At 37.9% G+C, this 24,072-nt stretch overlaps 1 protein-coding gene across 2 annotated transcripts in view; it reads left to right on the forward strand.

Annotated features, from left to right (window-relative positions):
* The window catches only part of FAM185A (family with sequence similarity 185 member A), a 61,277-nt gene extending 37,409 nt beyond the window's left edge, over nt 1-23,868 (forward strand). Inside the window, exons 6-8 of one of the 2 annotated variants that reach the window (XM_066239863.1) lie at nt 6,103-6,198; nt 10,983-11,117; nt 22,956-23,868. In XM_066239863.1, the coding sequence (XP_066095960.1) occupies nt 6,103-6,198; nt 10,983-11,117; nt 22,956-23,068 (344 nt within the window). In that variant the 3' untranslated portion in view covers nt 23,069-23,868. The remainder of the gene's footprint in view (nt 1-6,102; nt 6,199-10,982; nt 11,118-22,955) is intronic. The other variant, XM_066239864.1, reaches the window with a different exon arrangement.
* The last annotated feature ends 204 nt before the right edge of the window (nt 23,869-24,072 follow it).

Below are 24,072 nucleotides of genomic sequence, written 5' to 3' on the forward strand. Positions count from 1 at the left end.
ATATCACCTGGGCAACAGCCTTTTTAACAAAGTGAGCATAATACATTTTATCTGCCCAACAATATTTTAGGAGGAAAGGTCAGGCTTTCCTGTCCCGTCCTTCCTTTGGGGAAGGGAGGGAGAAGGATGTAGAAGTTTCTGGCTTGCAAGGACAATAGGTCATTTAGTTTCAAAACTAAAATAAAGGTTGACTGAGAAACTTCTCTTTCAGTGGGAGACAGAATTTACATACCACCCTGCATTGATTGTAGTTCCTCCCCCCTTCCTGGAATCCTGAGAGCAACATACCTCCAGGCAAAGGAGGGAAGATAAACCCTGAAAGATTGTAAATATCTTTGATTGTGTTACTTTGAAAATCTTAATGTTTTTATGTATCCCCTAAACAAATGTTGTAAGCTTGTGCCATGATGTCATGCTCTCCTCAGCCTGTGAGTGATCAAGGGTGTCTAAACAGCCCCTGAGGTGTACTTGGGCACATGATTTGGGTCTGCAATGCCCCGTGTCAGCCATATGTGGCCAGCATATTAAATAAATATCCTCCTTAAATAAAACCCTTCAAAACTCATCTGGACTTGGTGTTTCTACGTAAACTTGGAGAAGTGAGGTACAGTACTTTTCAGCATCTGGGGTATGGTTACTTTACAACAGTGGCTGTAGTTTGGCAACCCTCTGCCTTAGACCCTAAAAACCATTATTATGATTCTGGAGAAATTTTGGGTTTGATGTTTTAATTCCAAAGATGATAAGTGGGTAATGTTTATTTGAAATTTCTTGATTGGTTGGTTTGTGTTTCCCTTAAAACAAAATATTTACTTGAAAAGGTTGAATGCAGCTGTTACAAATCATGACAACCTGATTAAAGTCTACTGAGTAACTTGAATTTCGAGGAATTGAGATTAGTGGAAGGGAAACAGTTGCAAAGGAACAAAAAGTGATTTTTAGGAACCTGAGAGTGAAATTTGTTAGAATAGCAGAGGCTTCAAAATACTGGAATGGGTGTTGAAAAAAGGTTGTGTAATATTATCCAGTTGGAGTATTAAGAGACTTGAGATGATTTAGGTATTATCCTATCTGATTTCAGGAAAGTAGTCTTAGACTGTGTCCTTGCCATGATTTCTTTATTAAGAAGAATATGTATAATTATAGTCCTTTATTTCTACTTTAGGTAATATAATTGATCAGTTTCTTAAGTAATCTCAGTCATTTGGATTTTGTATGTATGTTCTAAGCTACCTCCCAAACCCTATTTTTCCTAATTTCTGTAATATAGAGCTCTCTTCTGAAGCTGAAGATTTGATTATCAAAACCTTGATTTTTCTTGAACTCATATTTTTTAAAATAATAACTTTCTTCTGGAACAGCAGGTCATGTTCCATTTAAACCAAGTCAGCAGGAGAGAGCAGAGCTTGATAATAGGTAATGGTGGCCTGGGGTGCTGGTAGAGCCTTACTTTGTCCTCTGTTGCCTCTTTTGGAAGTCATGGCCAGAAGCTGTGTACTGGTAATTATATCCTTAAAAAAAAATCTTCAAGGGGGTGGAGCAGGGAGGTGCTCTGTGTGTTTTTCATAAGCCCAGCTTCCTTCCTATATGCTCTTTCCCAAATACAGAATACCTAGGGAGGACATTAATTTAGAAAAGTACTTGAAGTAACCTTAAAATTCTGCCTTTGAAACTTTTTTGCTATAATATAAATAATTGCAACTAAAAATTATTAAGTCAAATTAAGGCTTATATATTTAGTCGTATATATTGAATATAAAATTTGTTCCTTTTACTTGGAATTAGTGTAGCTTTGGAAATATAGGTGTTGGTCAAATAAGTTTGTAAAATATTATTTTTATGTTTGCTCGTTTATAGTTTGCATTGGGGGCTGGGCAGCAACAGGTGTATGTGGTTTGTGAATTTGCAGATTACCTTCCTGCTTGGGAAGGGCCATTGTTTTGCTAATGTTTGCTAGAGGAGAGGTTTTTGCACCAGAAAATTTTGAAAAGAGAGAGAGAAGAAGAGGAAAAAAGAAGCCATGTTTCTGCATGTTTCTCACATGCAGAGTGAGAGCACAGAGAATGAAGAGTGCTGAAGAAGAAGCCATGTTTGCTGGGAAAGAGAAAGAGAGCTGATGGGGAACCAGAGCTGAGGGACTTTGCGAGCTCCACTAAGACTAGTGGGACCTTTGATTCTAGGAGAAACCAGAGAAGATTCCCCTGGTTGTGGAACCAGAGAATGTGTCAGTGGCTTTGGGAGCCCTATGTGTTTGCTCATTGGCCAGTGTGAGACTTTAATAAAGGAATGGCCTACCATTTTTTGGCTCCATTGTTTCTTTACCATCTGCCTGAATTCGGTGAGAACCTTCATGTACATGGCCATGATGGTGGCGGCCTCTGGTCATACATCAGGCATCAAGTTGTAAAAATCAAGAAATATCTTTTGTGTTGCTGTTCTTAGTGTCTACATGTTGACAGGATTATAAAAATTTAGAAGAATTTTCTGAATATACTTGGCCAATTTTGAGAGAATTCTTTATCTTTAGAAAAATAGCAAAGATTGGAATTTTAGCCTTTCAAGCTTATTTGTTATGCTCTGTTACTAGCAAAGTGCATACTACAACTATCTATTACTTTGGTTGCATATTGTGTTAACTGGTAGTTGACATTAGTTTTTCTCTTTTGTATATGTAATTTTCCAGGAAAACTCAGAAGTCTCTGTCAGACTAACAATATCTTTGTCCCAAATTGTGATGACAAAACTATAGAAGTCTACTTAGTCCAACCACCGTCTAGAGCCCTGGTTGGCAAACTGCAGCTCACGAGCCACATGCAGCTCTTTGGCCCCTTGAGTGTGGCTCTTCTACAAAATACCACATGCTGGCGTTACCTCGATAAGGAATGTACCTACCTATATAGTTTAAGTTTAAAAAATTTGGCTCTCAAAAGAAATTTCAATCGTTGTACTGTTGATATTTGGCTCTGTTGACTAATGAGTTTGCTGACCACTGGTCTAGGCTAACAATGTCTGTTTACTTCTTAATCACCTTCTAATGCTTATTCCCTTAAGGCTTCCTCTAGGAGCTATAGAATATCTCCTTTATGTCAGTCTCCAAAATATGAAATTCTGTGAATAAAGCCTTACTTTGACTCTTTCCTGATAGTTGATTTTTAGTTTCAATTATTTGTGTTATAAGGAAAAAAATACTGTATGTTTTACTACATAGCTTTTTTAATATCATCTTTGCCTTCTCTTTTGAAAATACATCCTGAGTTTTAATTTAATTTTTTACAGTCTCTCAGGGATAGGCCATTATCAGAGCTCAACACTGATAACATGAGAATGTAGTTACTTAGTGACTTGGGATATAATTACTTAGCTGTGTTTATTTTTTCTATTTGCAGGGAGAGGGAGAGATAAGTGAAAAGTATGATTTATGAACCACATAAACATTTTGTATTTTTCCCTCTAGAGCAGGGGTTGGAAACCTTTTTGGTTGAGAGAGCCATGAACGCCACATATTTTAAAATGTAATTCCGTGAGAGCCATACAACGACTCTCTTGTATGTTGTGCATTATCCAATAAAAATTTGGTGTTGTCCCGGAGGACAGCTGTGATTGGCTTCAGCCACTCACAACCATGAACATAAGCGGTAGGAAATGAATGGATTGTAATACATGAGAATGTTTTATATTTTTAACGTTATTATTTTTTTTATTAAAGATTTGTCTGCGAGCCAGATTCAGCCATCAAAAGAGCCACATCTGGCTCGCGAGCCATAGGTTGCCGACCCCAGCCCTAGAGAAAGCAAGAAATCAAACTGTGTCGAATATTTTATTTTGTTCAACCTGAGATAATGCACACATGATATGTCTACATTTTCTTTATCATAATATATTTTTACGTGGCCTCTTTTAGGATGCAGTAAGAGATTTTAAAGCAGTTTCTGTTGGTACTTGAGGAGACAGATATTCATCTTTGTCTACGTAGTCTGTCATTTATCTGTAGTGGCATACTAGAATTTTAAGTATGATACTTAAAAAATAAGTAAATGTTGAACTTATATATGAAACTAAACAATATTGTATGCCACCGGTACTTAAATTTTAAAAATTAAGTAAATTAAGCCTGACTTGTGGTAGTGCATTGACCTGGAATGCTAAGGTCATCAGTTTGAGACCCTGGGCTTGTCCAGTCAAGGCACATATAAGAGTTGATGCTTCTTGCTTTTCCCTGGCTTCTCTCTCTCTCTCCTCTCTAAAATGAATAAATAAAGTCTTAAAAAATAAAAAATAATTAAAATTAATAAAGTCTTGAAAAGATTAAAAAAGAAAAAATTGCAAAGTATTTTAAAAATTAAATTGGTTTTGATAAAGGCCATTTTTTAGTATAAATTATTATAAATTATCTTTGAGTCAGACTTTAAACATCTTATTTCCAAGACATTGTGTTTAGAGTCATCTAAAATTTAAAGAAAAATGTTGTCTTCTTTATAATTACACAAATACTTTTTCACCATATTTTATAAAAAATATAATAGTATAATTTTTGGCATTAGTTTCATCACACTCCCTAATAACTCTGTTTTCACTTTGAATTAATAAAAGTTCCTACATATGCTTTTTAAGAGACCTCTTTAAAAAAATATGCATTGGCCTTCTCAGGGCAGTCAGATAGAATACTGCTTTAATAAGGTTCAGTTTCCATGGGAGAGGAGAAAGAAAGAGAAGCTAGTAAGCACCAACTCTTCAGCATCATTCTTTTACTTCTTTATCTCTGACTTGAATTTGAAAGGTTGGCTGATTGTAAAATGGAAGTCGCCTGACTAGGCAATGGTACTGTGGATAGAGTGTCAGCCTGGGATGATGGAGGCCCAGGTTTGAAACCTTGAGGTCCTGGGCTGAGTGCAGGCTCACCAGCTTGAGTCCAGGGTTACTGGCCTGAGCATGGAATCATACACATGACCCTGTGGTCGCTGGCTTAAGCCCAGAGGTTGCTGGCTTGAAGCCCAAGGTTGCTGACTTAAGCCCAAGGTTGCTGGCTCGAGCAAAGGGTCACTGGCTCAGCCGGAGCCCCTCAGTTAAGGCACATATGAGAAAGCATTCAATGAACAACTAAGGTTCCTAAATGAAGAATTAATGCTTCTTATCTCTCTCCCTTCCTGTCTGTCTGTTCCTGTCTGTACCTCTCTCTAAAATACAAAGAAGGTCAATGATGACATAAGAAATATTTAGATATAAACAAGCTTTACCCACACTTCAAGTGATTACCCCCCCCATTTCTGTCCCTTTAAGAAATGCTGGCACTGTTTGGTTTTTTCAGTGGTTAGAGTGTCAGCCCATATGGACATCCAAAGTTTGATTTCCAGTCAAGGCACAGAGCAGAAGTGACCATCTGCTTCTCTCTTCCCCTTCTCTCTCTCTTCCCCTCCTGAAGCCAGTGGCTTGGTTCGAGCACTGGCCTTGGTGCTGAGGATAGCTCAGTTCCAAGAGTTGGCCTCAGGTGCTAAAAATAGCTCAGTTGATTCTAGCATTGGCCCCAGGTGCAGGTTGCCCAGTAGATCCTAGGCCACATACGGGAGTCTGTCTCACTGTCTCCCCTCCTCTCACTTAAAAAAAAAGAAAGAAAAGTAACAAAACCTTATATAATCTTACTCTGAGTAGCACTTGCTAGTACTAGCAAATTTGCTAAAAGAATAAAGAAGAGGTTTTGATTTTTGTTAACTTTGCCGCTACTTATATGTGACTGTTTACAAGCTATAATTCTTTATAAATATTGAAAATCGATAATAAACTAAATATCTGTGATGCTTAATGGTCTTGACTGCCGAGGATTCATTGCTTGTGCACCATCCTTCCTACCTTATGTTTTAGAGTCCGTGTTGAGACAGGGGGCCTCAGAGGTTTAGAGGTAAGTTTGCAGGATACTGTAGCCATAGGGATTTTTTTTAGTTGTCTGGGTGTATAACTATAGATTTCTGTTCCTGTTTTCATTTTAAAGCAGAAGATGGCATAGTTATGAGGGAAAAAGAAACGCGCAAGATTCTTAGCTCCTTATCTAAAGTTTATCATTTCAGTTACTCAAGAATGATCGTGCTTATGGTGTTTTTCTTCCCCTAGATTCATCCTCTGGATGTCTGAAAGCCTCAACTTGTCAAGGAGCCTTAGATGTTTATGTCAGCCAACTGGGGAAAGTGGAATTGAAATCCCATAAAGGTTAGCCAAGTGGAATGTTTTATTTTGACATATGGCATAAGGAAGGTTTTATATAACATCAGGAAACAGATGGTCAGATTATCTTATTTATAGTACTGACAGAGTGATTTCTAGAAAATTTCTTCTGATAGAACCTGATTTAAAGACTGAAATACTAGTCCTGTAGACCAGCAATTTTCAACCTTTTTCATCTCGTGGCACATATAAACTTAATTATTAAAACTCTTTGGCACATGAAAAAATATATTTTCTTGCCGATATGACAAAAAAAGTAGGTATAATTTTGATTCATTCACACCTGATGGCTATTGTGTTGGCCGTTGGCATTTTTTTATTTGACGATCTAAGAGAAAGAGGTCAGTGCAGCTGACTAAATAGTCAGGTAGTGCATGTTTTAAAAATTCTTGCAGCACACCATTGTGCCTGCTGCAGCATCCTGGTTGAAAATTGCTGCCATAGACCAATGACTTTTAAAACTTTGGGGACAGGTGGCCATGAAGACTATCTTTACCTATATAGTGCAAGCAAAAATGTAATATATTGACTTCCTATTGTGAAATGTTTTAGTATTAGTTTTCGGGTTTTTCAGTTTAGCTTTATGTCTTAAATAGAGTATTCTTTGGCAAATGCTCCAATGCATTTTTAAAAGCATTCTACCAGTCTGTAAGAGGACCTTGTGAGGCTGTCACTCTAGAACACTTTTCAAAATGTGGTCCTGAAATAATCGATCACTTGGAGTGTCCCCTTAGTCTCTTTGAAGTATCAAGACAAGACTTATTCTGTGTCTGAATCTTATTTCTAACACAAATAACTTATTTTAAGAGTCCAGGTCTTTCATTAAAGTGGCCCACTGATTAGTCATCTGAAGACTGCGTACATGTGTGTGCACTCACAGATGGCAGCAAGTGGCTCGGGTGCTTTGAGTACCTTGGCAGTAGGGGCTGAAATGGCCTGGGCACAGAAAGTTAAGAACTATAGCTCTATATAAAAATCTTTGAAAATGTGGTCTAGAAGCTCTTGCATGTTGGCCAGAGCAGGGCTACATGTATAACAAGGAAAATACTTCCTTACAGAGACCTGTTGTTCCTGCTGTTAGTAATTTTTTTTTCCACATTGGTTTAATACATTTTTTTGTCAAGGAGGCTCACTTGTCAGAGTGACAAAATAAAACCACAAACACAGAGGTCTGAAACTGAAGTTACTGCTGACATACAGCTTTTTCAAGATCACATTATTTTCCTTTAAATAATATCATGTTCAACTAAATTTCTAAGAGCTTCATTAATGCTACTCAGGGTATTTTGTGAATGCCACAGAAGTCATATAATTGCATTTTCTTATTTGAGACTCAAGGAGAAGAAAACAAACCATTATTACTACATTTAATATTACTAGTAACAGAGTAAAAGCTCTTACATGGAAGTCTTTAACTGTTTTGTATGGATGGGCAAAAAAGTAATACAAAACAAACAAAAAACATTGTAATTTTCATTCTCATGAAATATTTTTGAGTGTTATTTAAAATGTTCCAGTAACCTATTAAAATGGCCTGTGATGTTATAAAATTTGATTGAGATTACAATTTTGTTTTCACCAACTGGAACCATGTTACTGGCAGAAATTTAAAGATAACTAGAAGTAAAGATTTCTGTGTCCACTATACTTCAGGTCTCTTAATTGTCATACCTTTGGCAACAGTAACTTTTTAAAGTAATGGAAAGTTATTTTGAGAAACAAAATTGTAATCTCAATCAAATTTTATAACATCACAGGCCATTTTAATAGGCTACTGGAACATTTTAAATAACACTCAAAAAGATTTCATGAGAATGAAAATTGACAATGTTTTTTGTTTGTTTTGTATTACTTTTTGTCCATCCATACAAAACAGGAAAAGACTTCATGTAAGAGCTTTTACTCTGTTACTAGTAATATTAAATGTCATAATAATGGTTTTTCTTCTCCTTGAGTCTCTAATAAGAAAATGCAATTATATGACTTCTATGGCATTCACAAAATGCCATATATGACTCTGTTTTTTAATGGTTGGTAAAGACATCTAGACTCCTTTCCAACTCTGCCACTGTCTTGCGTAGGGCTCAGGGGCCAGCCACTTGAGTCTCTTAGGTCTTCAGCATTGTACCAGGTGAGAAACTGTTCCAGTGCTTGCTTTCTCTCTCCCTGTGAAAGGCAGCATGACCTTATTAATTCATTCAGAAAGGCTGAGTCAGAGCCCTGTCCGGTTGGCTCAGTGGTAGAGTGTTGGCCTGGCGTGCAAGGGGTCCTGGGTTCGATTCCCGGCCAGGGCACACAGGAGAAGCGCCCATCTGCTTCTCCACCCCCTCCCCTCTCCTTCCTCTCTGTCTCTCTCTTCCCCTCCCGCAGCAAGGCTCCATTGGAGCAAAGATGGCCCGGGTGCTGGGGATGGCTCCTTGGCCTCTGCCCCAGGTGCTAGAGTGGCTCTGGTCGCGACAGAGCGACGCACTCCCCCCCCCCCCCAGGGGCAGAGCATCGCCCCCTGGTGGGCAGAGCGTCGCCCCCTGGTGGGCGTGCCGGGTGGATCCTGGTCGGGCGCATGCGGGAGTCTGTCTGACTGTCTCTCCCCGTTTCCAGCTTCGGAAAAAATACAGAAAGGCTGAGTCAGGCCTGTATCTGAATACTGACTTTTCCACTTAAAATTTGTCCTTGGTAAAACTATTAATCTCAGTGAATTATGCCTTCAGTAAATGGTGCAGTTAATTTTAATGCTAATATTTCAATTTAAAATAAAAACAGTATTGATGTCAGTAACCGTGAAGCAGTTTATGAAGTGAAAAGAGTTTGAAGATAAAACAAAAGCTCTCCTTTCTAAAAAATAAATGACCACATTAAAGTGGAGACACTTGGGAGTTTTCAAATCATAAGAATTCTTTGTTTTTTTTCTGAAGTGAGAAGCAGGGAAGCAGAGAGACAGACTCCCACATGTGCCTGACCAGGATCCACCTGGCATGCCCACCAGGGGGCGATGTTCTGCCCATCTGGGGCATTGCTCCCTTGCAACCAGAGTCATTCTAGTGCCTGGGGCAGAGGCCATAGAGCCATCCTCAGTGCCCAGGCCAACTTTGCTCCAGTGGAGCCTTGGCTGCTGGAGGGGAAAGAGAGACAGAGAGGAAGGAGAGGGGGAGGGGTGGAGAACCAGATGGGTGCTTCTCCTGTGTGCCCTTGCTGGGAATCGAACCCAGGACTTCCACACGCCAGGCTGAAGCTCTACCAGTGAGCTAGCTGGCCAGGGTTTTTCAAATCATAAGAAGTCTTCATTTGCACACAGTAATGGGACTTTGATAGTATAGTGATGGTTTTGTTTTTTAAGGGTATAGAAAGACACGGGGATAAAACTATTTGCATTGCTTAACAATTGTAAAGCTACCACAGATTTCAGATCCCTTATTCATTTAAGAGAAGAAACAAATTTTCACATTTGATGTATTTAGAGATATAATAAAGTCCTAAAAAGTTTTTTAAATCATTCTAGTCTACTTTTTAAAGTATGTTTGGTAGAAAAATGTGTATTTTTTTTCATCTGGAAATTTTTTAGGGTTGTTTTTGTCCTAAAGCCCTCATATCTGTTGTTATGGGGAATCTGCTGTCAGTAGTTTACATTTAAACTCTGAGTAATGTGCTTTGACCCCTTTCTTGAGGGGTCATCAGTCTTACCCCAAACTTCCAGCTCCAGTTAGGAAGGCTAAAAAGATATAAAGTTACTTAAGTAAACTTAAGTTGATGTTAACCAAACGACAAGACAAGCAGTGACCCATAGTAACTGCACCCTAAAAGGAATCTCTACAGGATCCAGCATGGCTGTCATCCTGACCGTCTTGTGCAGAGCCGGGGCTAATGTTTCATGGCAGGGCCTCTTACTTTTGTGATATATGAGAAACAGAGAAAGAAAATCTTGTGACAGAGAAGTACGCTTGTGAGTTTGCACTGCAACCCACCTCATTGTATTGAAAAACAATTCCTTAGAGTTCTTTTTCTTATATCCTCCTTTAGAAGCTTGAATCACTATAAGATTATAGTAGAAATAAAGTTGAGTGTCTTTCCTGAGGTACCGAAAAGATTGTAATCCATTGAGCAGAAACATTAGTCAGTTAAAATTCAAATATTCTGTTTTTATTATCAGTATCCACTTACCCCCCACAAAGTACAACTTAAGGCACAAGAGCTCATCATTCTGGTTGTGTTACAATGATCAATGAGGTCACAGATTTTGTAATATGATGAGGGAGCCGTGTGTGAAATACTACAGTGGTTTAGAGCATGGGCTTTGTAGTCATTGAACTGGACCTAGACTCTAATACTAGCTCTAGTGGGAACTTGGTCAAGTTCTCATCTGTAAAATCAAGATTATAATAATACCACCTAGTTGACATGGAGAATGAAAGAGGTAATTAAAGTATAATTACATTTCACCTTAGTAAATGCTCAATTAATGGTAAATCCTTTCTACAAGCTTCATGTATAATAAACCACTCACTTTTCTGTGAAGAGGGCTTTTGGCAAAAGAAGAACTAGTAGTTCATAATGTCCTAATAACTCATACTCTTCATAGAAGTAACTGAACGCCTTGGGAGTAAGGAGGCATTGACTACCTGGCAGTAAGGAGAAGACACTGCCGTTGAAGTAAAACACGCCGAGGAATAAAGACAGTGTACCGGGAGCAGGGCTACTGTTCACTCATCTTTGTAATAGGCTCTGGGACTTTTCATTTCTTTGCATTAATAAACTCTCCTATAAACTTATCACAGGCTCTGTTCTCGTCAAGGTTGAACCTTCTCTTCAAGCTCATTTACAATTATCAGGAAAAGAGGTTGATGTGAACTCAGAAGTTCAAATTCAAGAGATGTCTGAAGCTCATAAAGATGATGGTATAATAATTACTGGTAAGGAGGCTACATTTTGCTTTGTAAGATGAATATCATTGTCCATACATAAGTATGATACACTTAATTGCAGTTTTAGTCTTTTATTATTTTCCATTGTCATATTTTGGTATTTAACACTCTTTTCTTCCAACTTCTTATCAGTAACACAGTGCAGACATTTTGTTTTAAATACTCACTAGGATAAAATTGACTTAAAAATTTTCTTATCTTAAAGAGATATTTGCACACCCATGTTTATAGCAGCCTTATTCACCATAGCCAAGAGGTAGAGCAATCCCAGTCTATTGATGAATGAATGAATGAATGAAATGTGTGATATAATACATACAGCATTATTCAGCATTAAAAAGAAAGAAAGGGCCTGACTCAGTGCTGGCACAGTGGATAGAGAGTCAGACTAGGATGTGGAAGACCCAAGTTTAAAACCCTGAAGTTGCCGGCTTTAGCGCGGGCTCACCAGCTTGAGCCCAAAGGTTGCTGACTTGAGCCCAAAGGTTGCTGGCTTGAAGCCCAAGTTCACTGGCTTGAGCAAAGTGTCACTAACCTTGCTGTATCCCCCCGGTCAAGGCACATATGAGAAAGTAATTGATGAACAACTAAGGAGCTGCAACGAAGAATTGATGCTTCTCATCTCTCTCCCTTCCTGTCTGTCTGTCCCTATCTGTCCCTCTCTCTGTCACAAAAAAAAAAAAAAAAAAAAAGGAAGAAAGGCCTGCCCCATGTTATAACCTGGATGAACCTTGAGGACATTATGCTAAGTGAATTGGGCCAATCATAACATGACAAATACTACATTATTTTACTTACATGAGATGTCTAAAGTAGTCAGATTCATAGAAACAGAAAGAAAAGGGAGGGAAACGGGGAGTTAGTTTACAGTGGTTATAGAGTTTGTTTTGCAAGATGAAAAAGTTCTGGAGATCTGTTACACAATAGTGTAAATATATTTACCTCTGCCAAACTGTAAACTTAAAAGTAGTTAAGATGTGATAATTTTTACATGCTGTTTTTTACACCAATTCAAAATTTTAAAAATAATTTTTTTTCTGGCACAGCAACTTTCTAATTCTTAGACTTAAAAATCAACTAAATAACATAATGCAAGATTTAAAGTTAACTTTGTATGATTAGAATACATAGGAGTTTGATTCAGTATTATGCAAATCAAAAACTTGCAATTTTAGTATAAAAGTTTCTCAGTCCCAGAAATGTGATTAGCTCTGCACATTTTTCTAATTACCTTTAGCTGCACTGATTACCAATACTACTTTTAAAAATATTTATTGTATAGTCTGACCAGGTGGTGGCACAGTGGATAGAACATTGACCTGAGATGCCGATGACCCAGGTTTGAAACCCCAAGGTCACTGACTTGAGCGGGGGCTCATCTGGCTTGAGTGCGGGCTTGCTGGCTTGGGTAGGGATCGTAGACATGAACCAATGGGCTTGAACCCGAAGGTCACCAGCTTGAGCCCAAGGTTGCTGGCTTAAGCAAGGGGTCACTGGCTCAGCTTGAGCCCCCACCCCCCATCAAGGCACTTATGGGAAAGCAATCAATGAACAACTAAAGTCCTTCAACAAGTTGATGCTTCTCATCTTTCTATCTTCCTGTCTGTCTGTCCTGCCTGTGCACCCCACAAAATAAATAAATAAATAAATATATTTATTGTATAGATGTACATACTAAAAAAATTAATGCTAGTGAGGTTTTTTTTTAAATTTTACCAGCATCAAGGAAGACATTGAAATTAGTGTGTCCAGGCATGTACACTACAGGCTTATCCATGAGCTCACGTCTAGGAAAAGGAAGTGTGTGGTGCTGGTGCTGGTGGCAGCAGCAACTGTGGGTGTTGTCATAAAAATCAAGCTTGTTTAAAATTTTCATTTTTGTGTTAAGAAAACAATGTGTTAAAAATCGTAGACTATTAACAAAAGCACAATAGTAATAAAATAATACCCGTACACTCAATACTTAATGGGTAACTCTTGGTTACATGATGAAAATTAAATATATTAAATGAAAGAATCAACTACTTGTGATCTAATCTCTTGAATTTGATAAGGAACCAACAGAATTACCTTTTTTTGACCCCTGTAATCTATAAATAATTCAAATTTATTTAATAGTGGTCTGAATGATAGTGTAATCAAATTATTTTACCTATATTAAGAATGTTTGAATTATAAAGTTATATTGTCATTTTTCTTTCTGTTACACATAAAATCATATGCCTTTCTGAAATTTAGAAGTTTAATTAGTTTTAAAACCCCATTCTCATCACTTCAGCTATTAGAACAAAAATGAAGACCTCATTAAATCATTTAAGGATACTTACTAGTTCTGTCATTGTATAAAATCAGCATCTGCAGACCTGATCTCTTTATTAACTTCTTGCCCGTTTCTATTCCACTAAACCAGTACTACCCCCTCCAACTTAATGTACTTAAAAACAAACATCATCTTTCCTTAGTCTAGCTGTTCCTCCAGCTGTCTTCTTTATTTTTCTTTATTTGGTAAGTCAATCATTCAACAAGCATTTATTAAGTCAGGCAACTACAAGAAACTAGGAGTGCAAAGGTAATGAAGTGTGATCTTTGCCATCTGAGGAGCTTACATTCTAGTGAGGCAAGACAAACCAACCAGTGAATACAATAAACTGGAAAAAGTGTTACAGTAAGTTAAGTAGGTGGTACTGTGAGATAATGTAGGTGGTATATCTAACTTACACTAGTATTGTGAGGAAGTGAGAGAAGTCCAGTGTAGCTAGAGTACAGAGGAGGGGTATCGTGGCACACGAGACCAGAGTTTGGGAGGGGTCATACCACATAGGGCCGAGTTGGGTTTTATATGAAGTGCACTGCAAAGGCTCTAGAAGGTTTTAATCTGGGGTTCACATAGTCAGGTCTGTATATTAGAAAGATCACAGTGTTAAGTGGGGAAATAGTAGAAAAGACAACAGTAGAATGAAGTAAAAGCTAATTAGCAGCAGGTTAATGCAGTAATTCAGGACAAAGTTCAGTAGTTTGGACTCCACAATGATCTGTGTTAAATTCAACATGTAAATAAGCTTTCAACAAATTTAGGCTGAAGAAACAGGTAAATGGATGCTGTGAGGAAGATGCATCATCCTTACCTAATTGGTTATTATGAAGCTTCTCAGCCTAGTTAGTTCTTTTTGTGTGTTAATTTATTATTATGTCTTATACTCTAGCTCCTTCTTCCTAAACCAGGAAGGCTCAATTGCAGAATGAATTTTATTTCCTATTCATAGCACAAGATTCTAAATATGGATTAGCAGAGTTCTTTTGTCTAGTAGCAAATGATACACTATAAGGTTGAGCCAGACGTATCTACAGGTTGTCTGTAATATTAGATTAAGTCCGTTAGAGTGATAGTGCAGAAGGACCCAGATACAGACACAGCAGTCTTTTCTGGAGAGAGCTGTATGAACAACTGATGGGAATTAGAGAAACTTTCATAATTCATTTTGATTCTAAAACTTGGGTGCCTGAAGGCCACAGATTTTATTTATCAAGTGAATGGAATGATTTAAGAGGCTTAGAATATTAGGGCAGATTGCTTCTCCTGTGGAGATTTTCAATCTGAAACCCAATTTTAGAAATAAATAGCAGCTTTCTATGTGAGTTATTATAGGCAACTGAGCCCAGCTCATCTGGGCCTTTCTTACAGGGCCTCTGAAGCTCAGCAGTGGAAATACCGCTAAGAGGTCTGCATTGGCTTTGCACATGAGTTCTACCAGAAGCCATGCCGTAAAACTTAGTCCCTGGGACTCAGGCTTCCCACAGGGTTTGATGTTTCAGCCCTATGATTTTATTTGATTTCCTGCTTCATGTTTTTTCTTGCTGTTGCTGTCACTTGTAAATGAGGATACGTTGTATGATTCTTAAAGTGATTTACAAATGTTAGATGTTATTCTGAGGTCAAAAGAAAACCTGGGACTCTCTCAGGCTGAAATATTTACCTACTAAAAAGATGTGCACATGTGTTTTCTTTGGGGTCCATTCTCCAATCCTTATGAGATCCTTGGTTCTAACTTTTGTCTCTGTCCATATATGGCAAATTCAACAGATGGTGAATGGCTTAGGCAAAATGTTTCTAGAAAGAAGTTGAGTTCTCTTTTAGACTTGGTTCAACAACTTAGATATGAAACCTCACTGGAATATCAAGCCATTCCCTAAGCCCAAAAGTGCTAATGGTACAAAGCCCTCTTCCAGCTCCCCAGTTTCGGTGTTTAGAGAGTATTAGAGATGAAGTGTATTACCAGCCCCAGATTGTTATTGGTCATAGTCACAGTAGGGAAAGTGGTACTACTGGTTTTACTTTATTTTAGTCAAACTGGAAATGTAAAGCATACAAAAATAAATTCATTGGGATCAAAATAAACCAAATTAGAAGAGAGCTCTCATTTGTTTTTTGTCTGGAGAGTTATGTTTATGGTGTTGTGATTTATGATGGAAAACTGGTCCATGGGTTAGAAAAGAGGTTTAAATGGTACTAAGGGCCACTGGATGGCACTTTTAAGATCTAGAGACAGTATTTTCTCTCCAAATGGTAAAAAAATAGTCTTTTGATATGACTAGTAGAAATACATTTTTTTAGAACACTCTGAAATTTTGGTTTTCTCCAAGTTTATAGCACATGAACCTGTCAGTCATGTAGATGTGCTTCAGAATGACTTAGAGAAATTTACTAACAGAATAAAGACTGTTAGAGGCTTTTGTGGTGATTTTGTTTCCCCATCATAATGTAAAGTGTAAGACCCTGGGATATAATAGATAATCAGACATCAATTTTCTTAATGTTTGCCCCTAAAAAAGACAGGTTTTGTTTCAAACTCATCAGCAAACTTTATATGTAAGGCCAGATAGTAAATATGTTAGATTTTGAAGGCCACATATGGTTTCTTCTGTATATTCTTTTGTTTTGGTTTAAAAATGTAAAAGTCATTCTTATTTCTTAGGACAAAAAAAACAAAAACAAAAACAAAACAAAACAGCCCTCTGACCAAATTTGGCGATAGTTTGCTGACCCTTAGACTAGAGACCAAAGTGTAGCCCCAGTCACAGAGCACTGGAATTCTGCTTGTGATGCCTGGGTTTTTTGTTTTTTTGTGGTTTTGTATTTATTTTGATCATTCAAGAAATACTGGACCACGGCCAAATCATACCCTGAATGAACTCTTTCCAGTAGTGAACTAAAAATGATTTGTGCTTATAAAAGTGTAATTGTATAAGTGCAACCACAGAAGATACATGATGGAAAAAAAAACCCCACAAAAACATGTTCAACATCACTACCTATTAGTGAAGTGCAAGTTAAACCTAGAACGAGATACTACTACCTACCTAGAAGAATGGCTAAAATGAAAAATACCAGTAATACCAAATGCTGACAAGGATGTAAAGAGATGGGATCTCTCCTGCACTGTCGCTGGGAATGTAAACTGATGCAGTCAGTCCAGCATTCAGTCTGGCAGAGTGTTAAAATCTAAACATGAAACTGCCATATGACCCAGCATTTATACTCCTGGCATTTTTCTTGGAGAAATCAAACTTAACTGTTCATATAAAAATGTTCACACAAATATTCATAGCTTTATTTGTAATAGTTAACTCTGGAAATGACTAAAATATCCTTCTACCAGTAAATGGTCACACAAACCATTTTATGTTCATACAGTGGAATACTGTTCAAAAATAAAAAGGAAGAATCTGTTGATAACACACAACTTGGATGGAATTTAAAGGTATCATACTGAGTGAAAAAAGTCTCAGAATGTAACAAACTGTATGATTCTATGAAACATTCTTGAAATTACAAAATTATGAGAACAGACAAGTAGTTGCCAAAGGTTAGGGAAGGAAGGGGAGGAAGGCTATAAAGAGATGTCATAGGTGATTGTATCTTGATTATAGTGATGGTTATATGAATCTATACATATGACAAATGTCATAAAAGCACATCTAAAACATAAAAATGTGAGTATGCAAAAAATGGTGAAATCTGAGTAAGGTCTGTAGTTTAATTAATTGTACTTTGCTAACAGATTAGCTGGTTTTGATAATGTACTGTCATAATACAAGATGTCACTATGGGGGAAACTGGGTAGTGGGTGCACAGAACCTCGTTCTACTATTTTTGCAACTTCTTGTGAGTCCTTAATTATTTTAAAATAAGAAGTTAGAGAGAGAGAGAGAGCAAGTAAGAGCATGATGCAGGGAGGAAAGGAGGAGTGGAAAACAGAAAGAAACAATGAAGGCTTCCAGGCAAGACGTGGAGTAAAAAGGACTAATTTCCCCTTCTACCTAAAATAACAACAACAAAACATTTTAAACAGACATAATACATGAAAAAACAGTTTCCAAGACACTAGGCCAGTGGTTCTCAAAGTGTGTGCCAGGGCACACTGGTGCGCCCTAGATTTCCAGGTGCGCCCTATGGTATTTCAGAGAAATATGTGCCTGTTGGGGACCAAAAAACCAACAGGGTTTTTAGAATTTAGATTTTTGGGGGACAGAGGTGTGGGGAATTGGCTGTAAGCTGACAGTTTGTCCAACCCCCTACCTCACTCTTCTGATTAGGTTGCAAAAGGCTGTTAAGCTGTGATGCTGGGTTGTTTACACTATCCCCATGTTCCCCAGAAAGACTGGAGGCAAGTTTCTTCTATCCTTTGTTTGGTGTAAAGTTAAGATGATATGTATGGTGGGGGGTTTCTGCACTCAACACAAGAGTAAAAAGAGAGGAATTCTTCAATGTATTGACGAGGAAATGAGAGTTTGCCTTTCAAATATATGCCCAAACATTGAAGAAATCTCTAGGACACATCAGGCTCATGTTTCTCATAAACACAAGAATGAAAAAACTTAACACATTTGCGCCAGGACCTGCCGAATTTACTAAATCTTACTAAGAATGTGCCTATATATATAAAAAGATAACTTTTTGTCATTTTTTTATTTTTTTTAACCCCTCTTTTTTACAAATTCTAAAAAGCATAACAAAAAATGTAACATAAAAATGTTTTTTAATGTCAGAATAAAATTTAATTTTCTTGTATTTATTTTGTTTAATTACCATAAAAGCACACTTGGACTTTATATTTTTTCTTTAATATTTGACTTATTATAACATATTTCTCAGAAATTTGTATATAGTGCGCCTACAATTATTTGTAGGATTTTAAATGCTCCCCAACTTCAAAAAGTTTGAGAACCACTGCACTAGGCATTAGGCAATGACAGAAGGTGATCACTGATGGGAACAAAATAAAGCACAGCCAACTGCCTGGAGAGCCTCCAGGCTGTAGTTAGTACAGAGGGAGGACCATGTGGAGCATCCACAGAGACCAAGACAGCTAGAGTTCAGAGGACAAAAAACATCAGAGGAAATGGAACCTGTGCTCACACAGGGCCAGGAATAATGACTGTACTCTTGCCAGACTGGAAAAAATTGTAACTCATGAAGCATCGGGTAGAGGACTTAGTAGTTGAAAACAATTAGCACTAGACTGAGCACCCCTCCAGAACTGCCTAAAAAATTATAAAAGCAAGAGATGAAAGGCTTATACTGTTGCCAAATAACTTAACTGTATCCCTGAATAAAGCTAAAGTTTTATAGGATACAAAAATATTCAGCACCCAACAAAATAAAATTCACAATGTCTGGCATCTAATCAAAGGACATCAGACATGCAGAAGCAAGAAAACATGACCCATAATGAAGAGAATATCAAGTAAAATCCACCCAGAACAGATACAGATGTTAGCATTAGCAGAGAGAGAAAATAAAAGTTACTATAACTGTGTTCCACATGTTGGAATAAAGTTAAAACATCAGAAATGTAAAAAAGACCAAAATTGAATTTCTAGAAATAGAAATGAAAACTACAGCATGACCAGGTGGTGGCGCAATGGATAGAGTATCGGACTGGAATGCAGAGTACCCAGGTTCTAAAACCCAAGGTCGCTGGCTTGAACACGGGCTCACTGGCTTGAGTCCAAAGGTTGCTGGCTTGATCAAGGGGTTACTCATTCTGCTGTAGCCCTCTGGTCAAGGCACATATGAGAAAGCAATCAATGAACAACTAAGGCAGGGGTCCCCAAACTACGGCCCGTGGGCCACATGCGGCCCCCTGAGGCCCTTTATCCAGCCCCTGCTGCACTTCCGGAAGGGCACTTCTTTCATTGGTGGTCAGTGAGAGATGCATCCTGTGCTCCTGGAGTACTGTATGTGGCGGCGCCACAAAGCGCGGCATTGCTCACGTACAGTACTACTTCCGGTGACACGAGATGCACTCGTCACAGCTCTGGAAGCACGTCATATCACTTGTTACACTAGCAGTGACAAATATGGAACCGGACATTGACCATCTCATTAGCCAAAAGCAGACCCATAGTTCCCATTGAAATACTGGTCATTTTGTTGATTTAAATTTACTTGTTCTTTATTTTAAATATTGTATTTGTTCTCATTTTGTTTTTTTTACTTTAAGATATGTGCAGTTTGCATAGGGATTTGTTCATAGTTTTTTTTATAGTCCGGCCCTCCAACGGTCTGAGGGATAGTGAACAACTGGCCCCCTGTGTAAAAAGTTTGGGGACCCCTGAACTAAGGTGTCACAACGAAGAATTGATACTTCTCACCTCTCTCCTTTCCTGTCTGTCTGTTCCCATTTGTTCCTTTCTCTGTTGCTCTCTTTCTGTCTCTGTCACCAAGAAAAAACAAAAACTACAGTACAGTATCTGAAATGAAAAATTCAGTGGATGAGATTAGACATTGAAAATTTGAGAAAGAGAAATCCTCTCCAAGAATATATCTTTGGCAAAACTAATTAATTATATACTTACTCAAAACCTGGAGTATGATTATCTTTGTTATTAGTCCAGGTATTTGAGAGAAAATACAATGATAGGCACCATTAAAACTTATCAGTAAAAATTTGTTGTCAAGATATCTTGGGTTGCACTTTTGTCAAGGGACGACTAAGCAGTTAATGAGTGTTGACAACATTAAAATAATGATTATGGAATTGTGTGCGGTATTGGAGGTTTTGTTTGTGAAATATACAGATTAAAAAAGAAAATAATTATTTTTATGTTTCATAAGTGTGTGATTTATTTTCCTAGCCAGCTGGCCAGCTTTTTGAGGTTATTAGCATGTCTTCTTTACATCTTTTGACCCTCCCTAAAATACTTAGTCTAGTAAATGCTTCCCATAGTGGTGGTCAGTCGAGTTTATAATGTAAGAGAGGGAATCCTCCAACTACGATGCACTGAAGTTTAATCTGCTGCTCGTAAGGCAGCACCGGAATTATTGCTCTGAACCAAACGTGAGAGAACAGTCTGTTTAGGGGCTGGAGGAGGGGGTGCAGAGAGAAGCTCACCTCAGCTGAGGAGCTTTTCAAGCCTGTTTTAGGACCAGAGAACTAAATTCTGTAAATTACTCCTAGAGCCCCGTCTTTATCCACAGCTAGTGCTGATTAGATCAGGTGCATTTGGGGTTAATTGATGACTAACGCTTCTCAACTAGGTATTTGGGGAAATAAACAAAAAAGTACTTGGGAGATTTATATATTTGGGTAGGTTTAAACAAGGCAGATTTAGAGCACAAATGCTATAGTTTAAAAATATGTCCTGAGAAGAAATTTTTTCCCATTAAAGGAAGCCAAACAACCCAGGGATAGGGTGGGCGTTTCCTATTTGTTGGTCAAAGAAACATTGTCTGATTTTCACTGGCAAAGGGATTTAAATGAGGAACAAGGTTTCTGTACCCCTAAGCTCCAATCTGTGTTACAAGGTTTTTTGAGGAAGGAATTTATAAACTTTACAAATTAAAGGAGAGCCTCTACAGATTCAGGCCAAGGTATAAAGAGCTTTCAGTAAATTACTTATTGGCAAGATAGAGAAAGCTATTTTGAGGAACCTAAATAGACTTTTGTAAGTTGTCTTATTTTTTTGAGTATTGTTTCCAAGCTAAAATCGCTGGTGTTCATTTTGTTCATAGCAATGGCACCATGTGTGGCCTGTACTGCTGCAGAGGGGACAGACAGGTCGGCTTCTCTCTCCATAAGCAAGAAGCACATGCTTGGGAAGGTGACAAATAATATATAAGGAAAAGATCTTAGATATTTGAGAACTGTTTAAAAATATAATAAAGTTAGAGCAACCATTTTTCAAGATTTTCAGTTCTTTCCTCTGTTTACTTGAATCACAAGAGAAAGAAATTCTGTATTATAGAAAACCTGCTAGGTACAGAAACCTCGAAATCCTGACCAACCAAATGCAGCACAGGCATAAAAAGAAAAACAGATTAAAAGTGACAGAGCTGAACCCTTTAATGATGAAGAGTTAGAGGAAAAAGAAAAGCTTCTAACACAGGGATTTACCAATTTAATGAGGAGTGGGGTCATAATGATATTAAAAATATAACAAGGGAAGGAAAAACTTGAAGTCACTGAATACTCAGCTATGTTCTGGGAAAGATGCTGTGAACTCGAAGACATGGCTGAAATTATGGCTCAGATTAAATGAGACGTAGGAATTCAGAGAAGAATTTTTATCAAGTGAGCACTTGACACAGAGATCGGATGGTACAAAGCACCTCCTCATCAGCTGGGAATATCATATATGTAGTACTAACACAGGGAAAACTACATCAAAGAAAAGGATGCCTGATTTTTGTGTTTGGATTCAGCAAAGAAAGTTGATATGATGAGCTGAGACAGTATGTGCTCAACTCTGCTCAGTTTAGATTTGACTGGGTTCTAAAGTGCACAGTGCAGTGGGGTGCCAGAGGTGGAAAGCCTTACTTACCTTGGTTGAGAGAACAACAGAACTAGAATTCTTGAGAGAATTTCTGGGCTGCAGGGAGGCGAGGGGTAACAGGCAGAGCCCGACAGACTCCCCAGTGAAGGAGACTGAGCTGAGCATCTGTGGAGACCAGGGCTGCTAGAGTTCACAGGAGAGAGCTCTGGGAGGAGGGTGCTGCATGGGGTGCCCGAGAGCACTCAGTCAAGTACTGATCACCGTGTGTGAGGAAACTACCTTATACATGCTACCGTGAACTGAAAAATTATTGTGCTGAGTGAAACCCCAGATTTTCAAAAAAGTGTACATACTGTATAATCTTGTTTATTAAAATTTAAGAAAATGAAACATCCATTGTGACACAGAATGGATTGGTGATTGCTCAGGAAGGGGGCAGGGTCTGGAGGTGACGAGCAGGGAGGCACAGGAGGGAAAGATTACAGAGGGGCACAAGGAAACCTGTGGGCGTGATAGATATGCTTAGAATTTTTACATATGCCAAAACTTACTACATTGCATACTTTAAATACATGTCTTTTATTTATCAGTTGTGCTTAAATACATTGCCCTTTTAAAAACCATACCAAAAAAAATACAAATAAAGAACAGAATAGTGGCCCTGGCTGGGTAGTTCAGTTGATTAGAGCATCATCCCAATATGCCAAGATTGTGGGTTTGATCCTGGTCATACAGTAGTCAACCAATGAATGCCTTATAAATGCAACAACAAATCGATGCTTTGCTCTCTTTCCCTCCTCTCAAATTAGTAAATGAATTTTAAAAAATTAAAAACAAAACAGTAGCTTCCCTTTTAGAGTTGTTTGAGCAAATGAAGGAGGGACAAGCGCCGGTATCCTCTGTAACTCTTCTCAAACTCTGACTTTACTAAGATGATTTTTTGCTGTGCCAATGTGTTCTTAGTTTTAGAGGTATAGTATTGTTAGAGTCTATGTAGACAAATATTGCTGTTGTCACTCATACTATCACTTCATGTATTTTGTGTTTCAGGGCTCATGAATCAAGGAAGCAAACATGAAAACTGGATTAAGGCTGATGCCCCAAAAGGCATGATAAGTTTTAAAAGTCAAAGCTGGTTTCAGTCCCTGAAACTGCAGGACTAAGAATGGTTTGAGTTGTATTTATAATTTTAATAATGATTAGTAGATTCATGACTACAAAAATGCAAATACCACTGTTCATATAAATGTTGAAAAAACAAATTGGATAAGTACTGGTGAATTGTCTTGGGGGTGGGATTCAAAATTTGTACTTAGCTATTAGTTATCTTACTGCTCTGTAGCAGATGACCACAAACAGACTGACTTAAAATAGCACCCATTATCAGCTTACACTCTAGAACAGGAGCATGGTTAGATTCTTTGTTTAGGGGACCACAGTCTGGTCTCAAGCTGTTGGCTGGGCCGAGTTCTCCTCTGGCTGCTTTAAAAAATATCTTCCAAGCTCACTGACATTGCTGGCAAAATCTAGTGACTCCATGAGGTCTCCTTTCTTGCTGTTAGTCAGCATTCGCTCTAAGTTTCTAGAGACCACCCACATCCCTTCTTGTGTGGCCTTCATCTTCAAGGCAGCGAAGAGGCATTAAGTCCTTCTAATACTTGAATATCTGACCTCTTCTGCAACCAACGGGAGAAAACTCTATTAAAGGGCTCACTTGATTAGGTTAGACCTACCCAGGATAATCTTGTTTTGTCATATAATATAACATACTTATGGGAGTGATGTCTCATCCCATTTACAGTTTCCACTCACACTCAAGAGAAGGAGATTATACAAGGATATAGGTAATGGGGGAAGGTAATTATCTTTGTACCATAGTTCTCATGTAGCATGCTTTCTGCTTAGTACTTATTATGACATCAGTGTAATTTTAAGCTGTGAATAAAACACATCATAAATATGATGTAATTGCTACTGATTCATCATTTTTTGCATAATTTAAGACATAACTTGTTTTGTTGGGGAGAGATGCATTCAGCTATTTTGCAGCCTGATGTATGAACATAGATTTTTTCCTTTTATAATAGTGTATTGTACAAGTTGTTTTATGATTCTCTTTCTTTCAAACCTTATAGGTCTACGCCTCGAACATTTCAGTTATACAACA

The sequence above is a fragment of the Saccopteryx bilineata genome, chromosome 7, assembly GCF_036850765.1.
Source record: "Saccopteryx bilineata isolate mSacBil1 chromosome 7, mSacBil1_pri_phased_curated, whole genome shotgun sequence".
NCBI classification, from domain to species: domain Eukaryota; kingdom Metazoa; phylum Chordata; class Mammalia; order Chiroptera; family Emballonuridae; genus Saccopteryx; species Saccopteryx bilineata.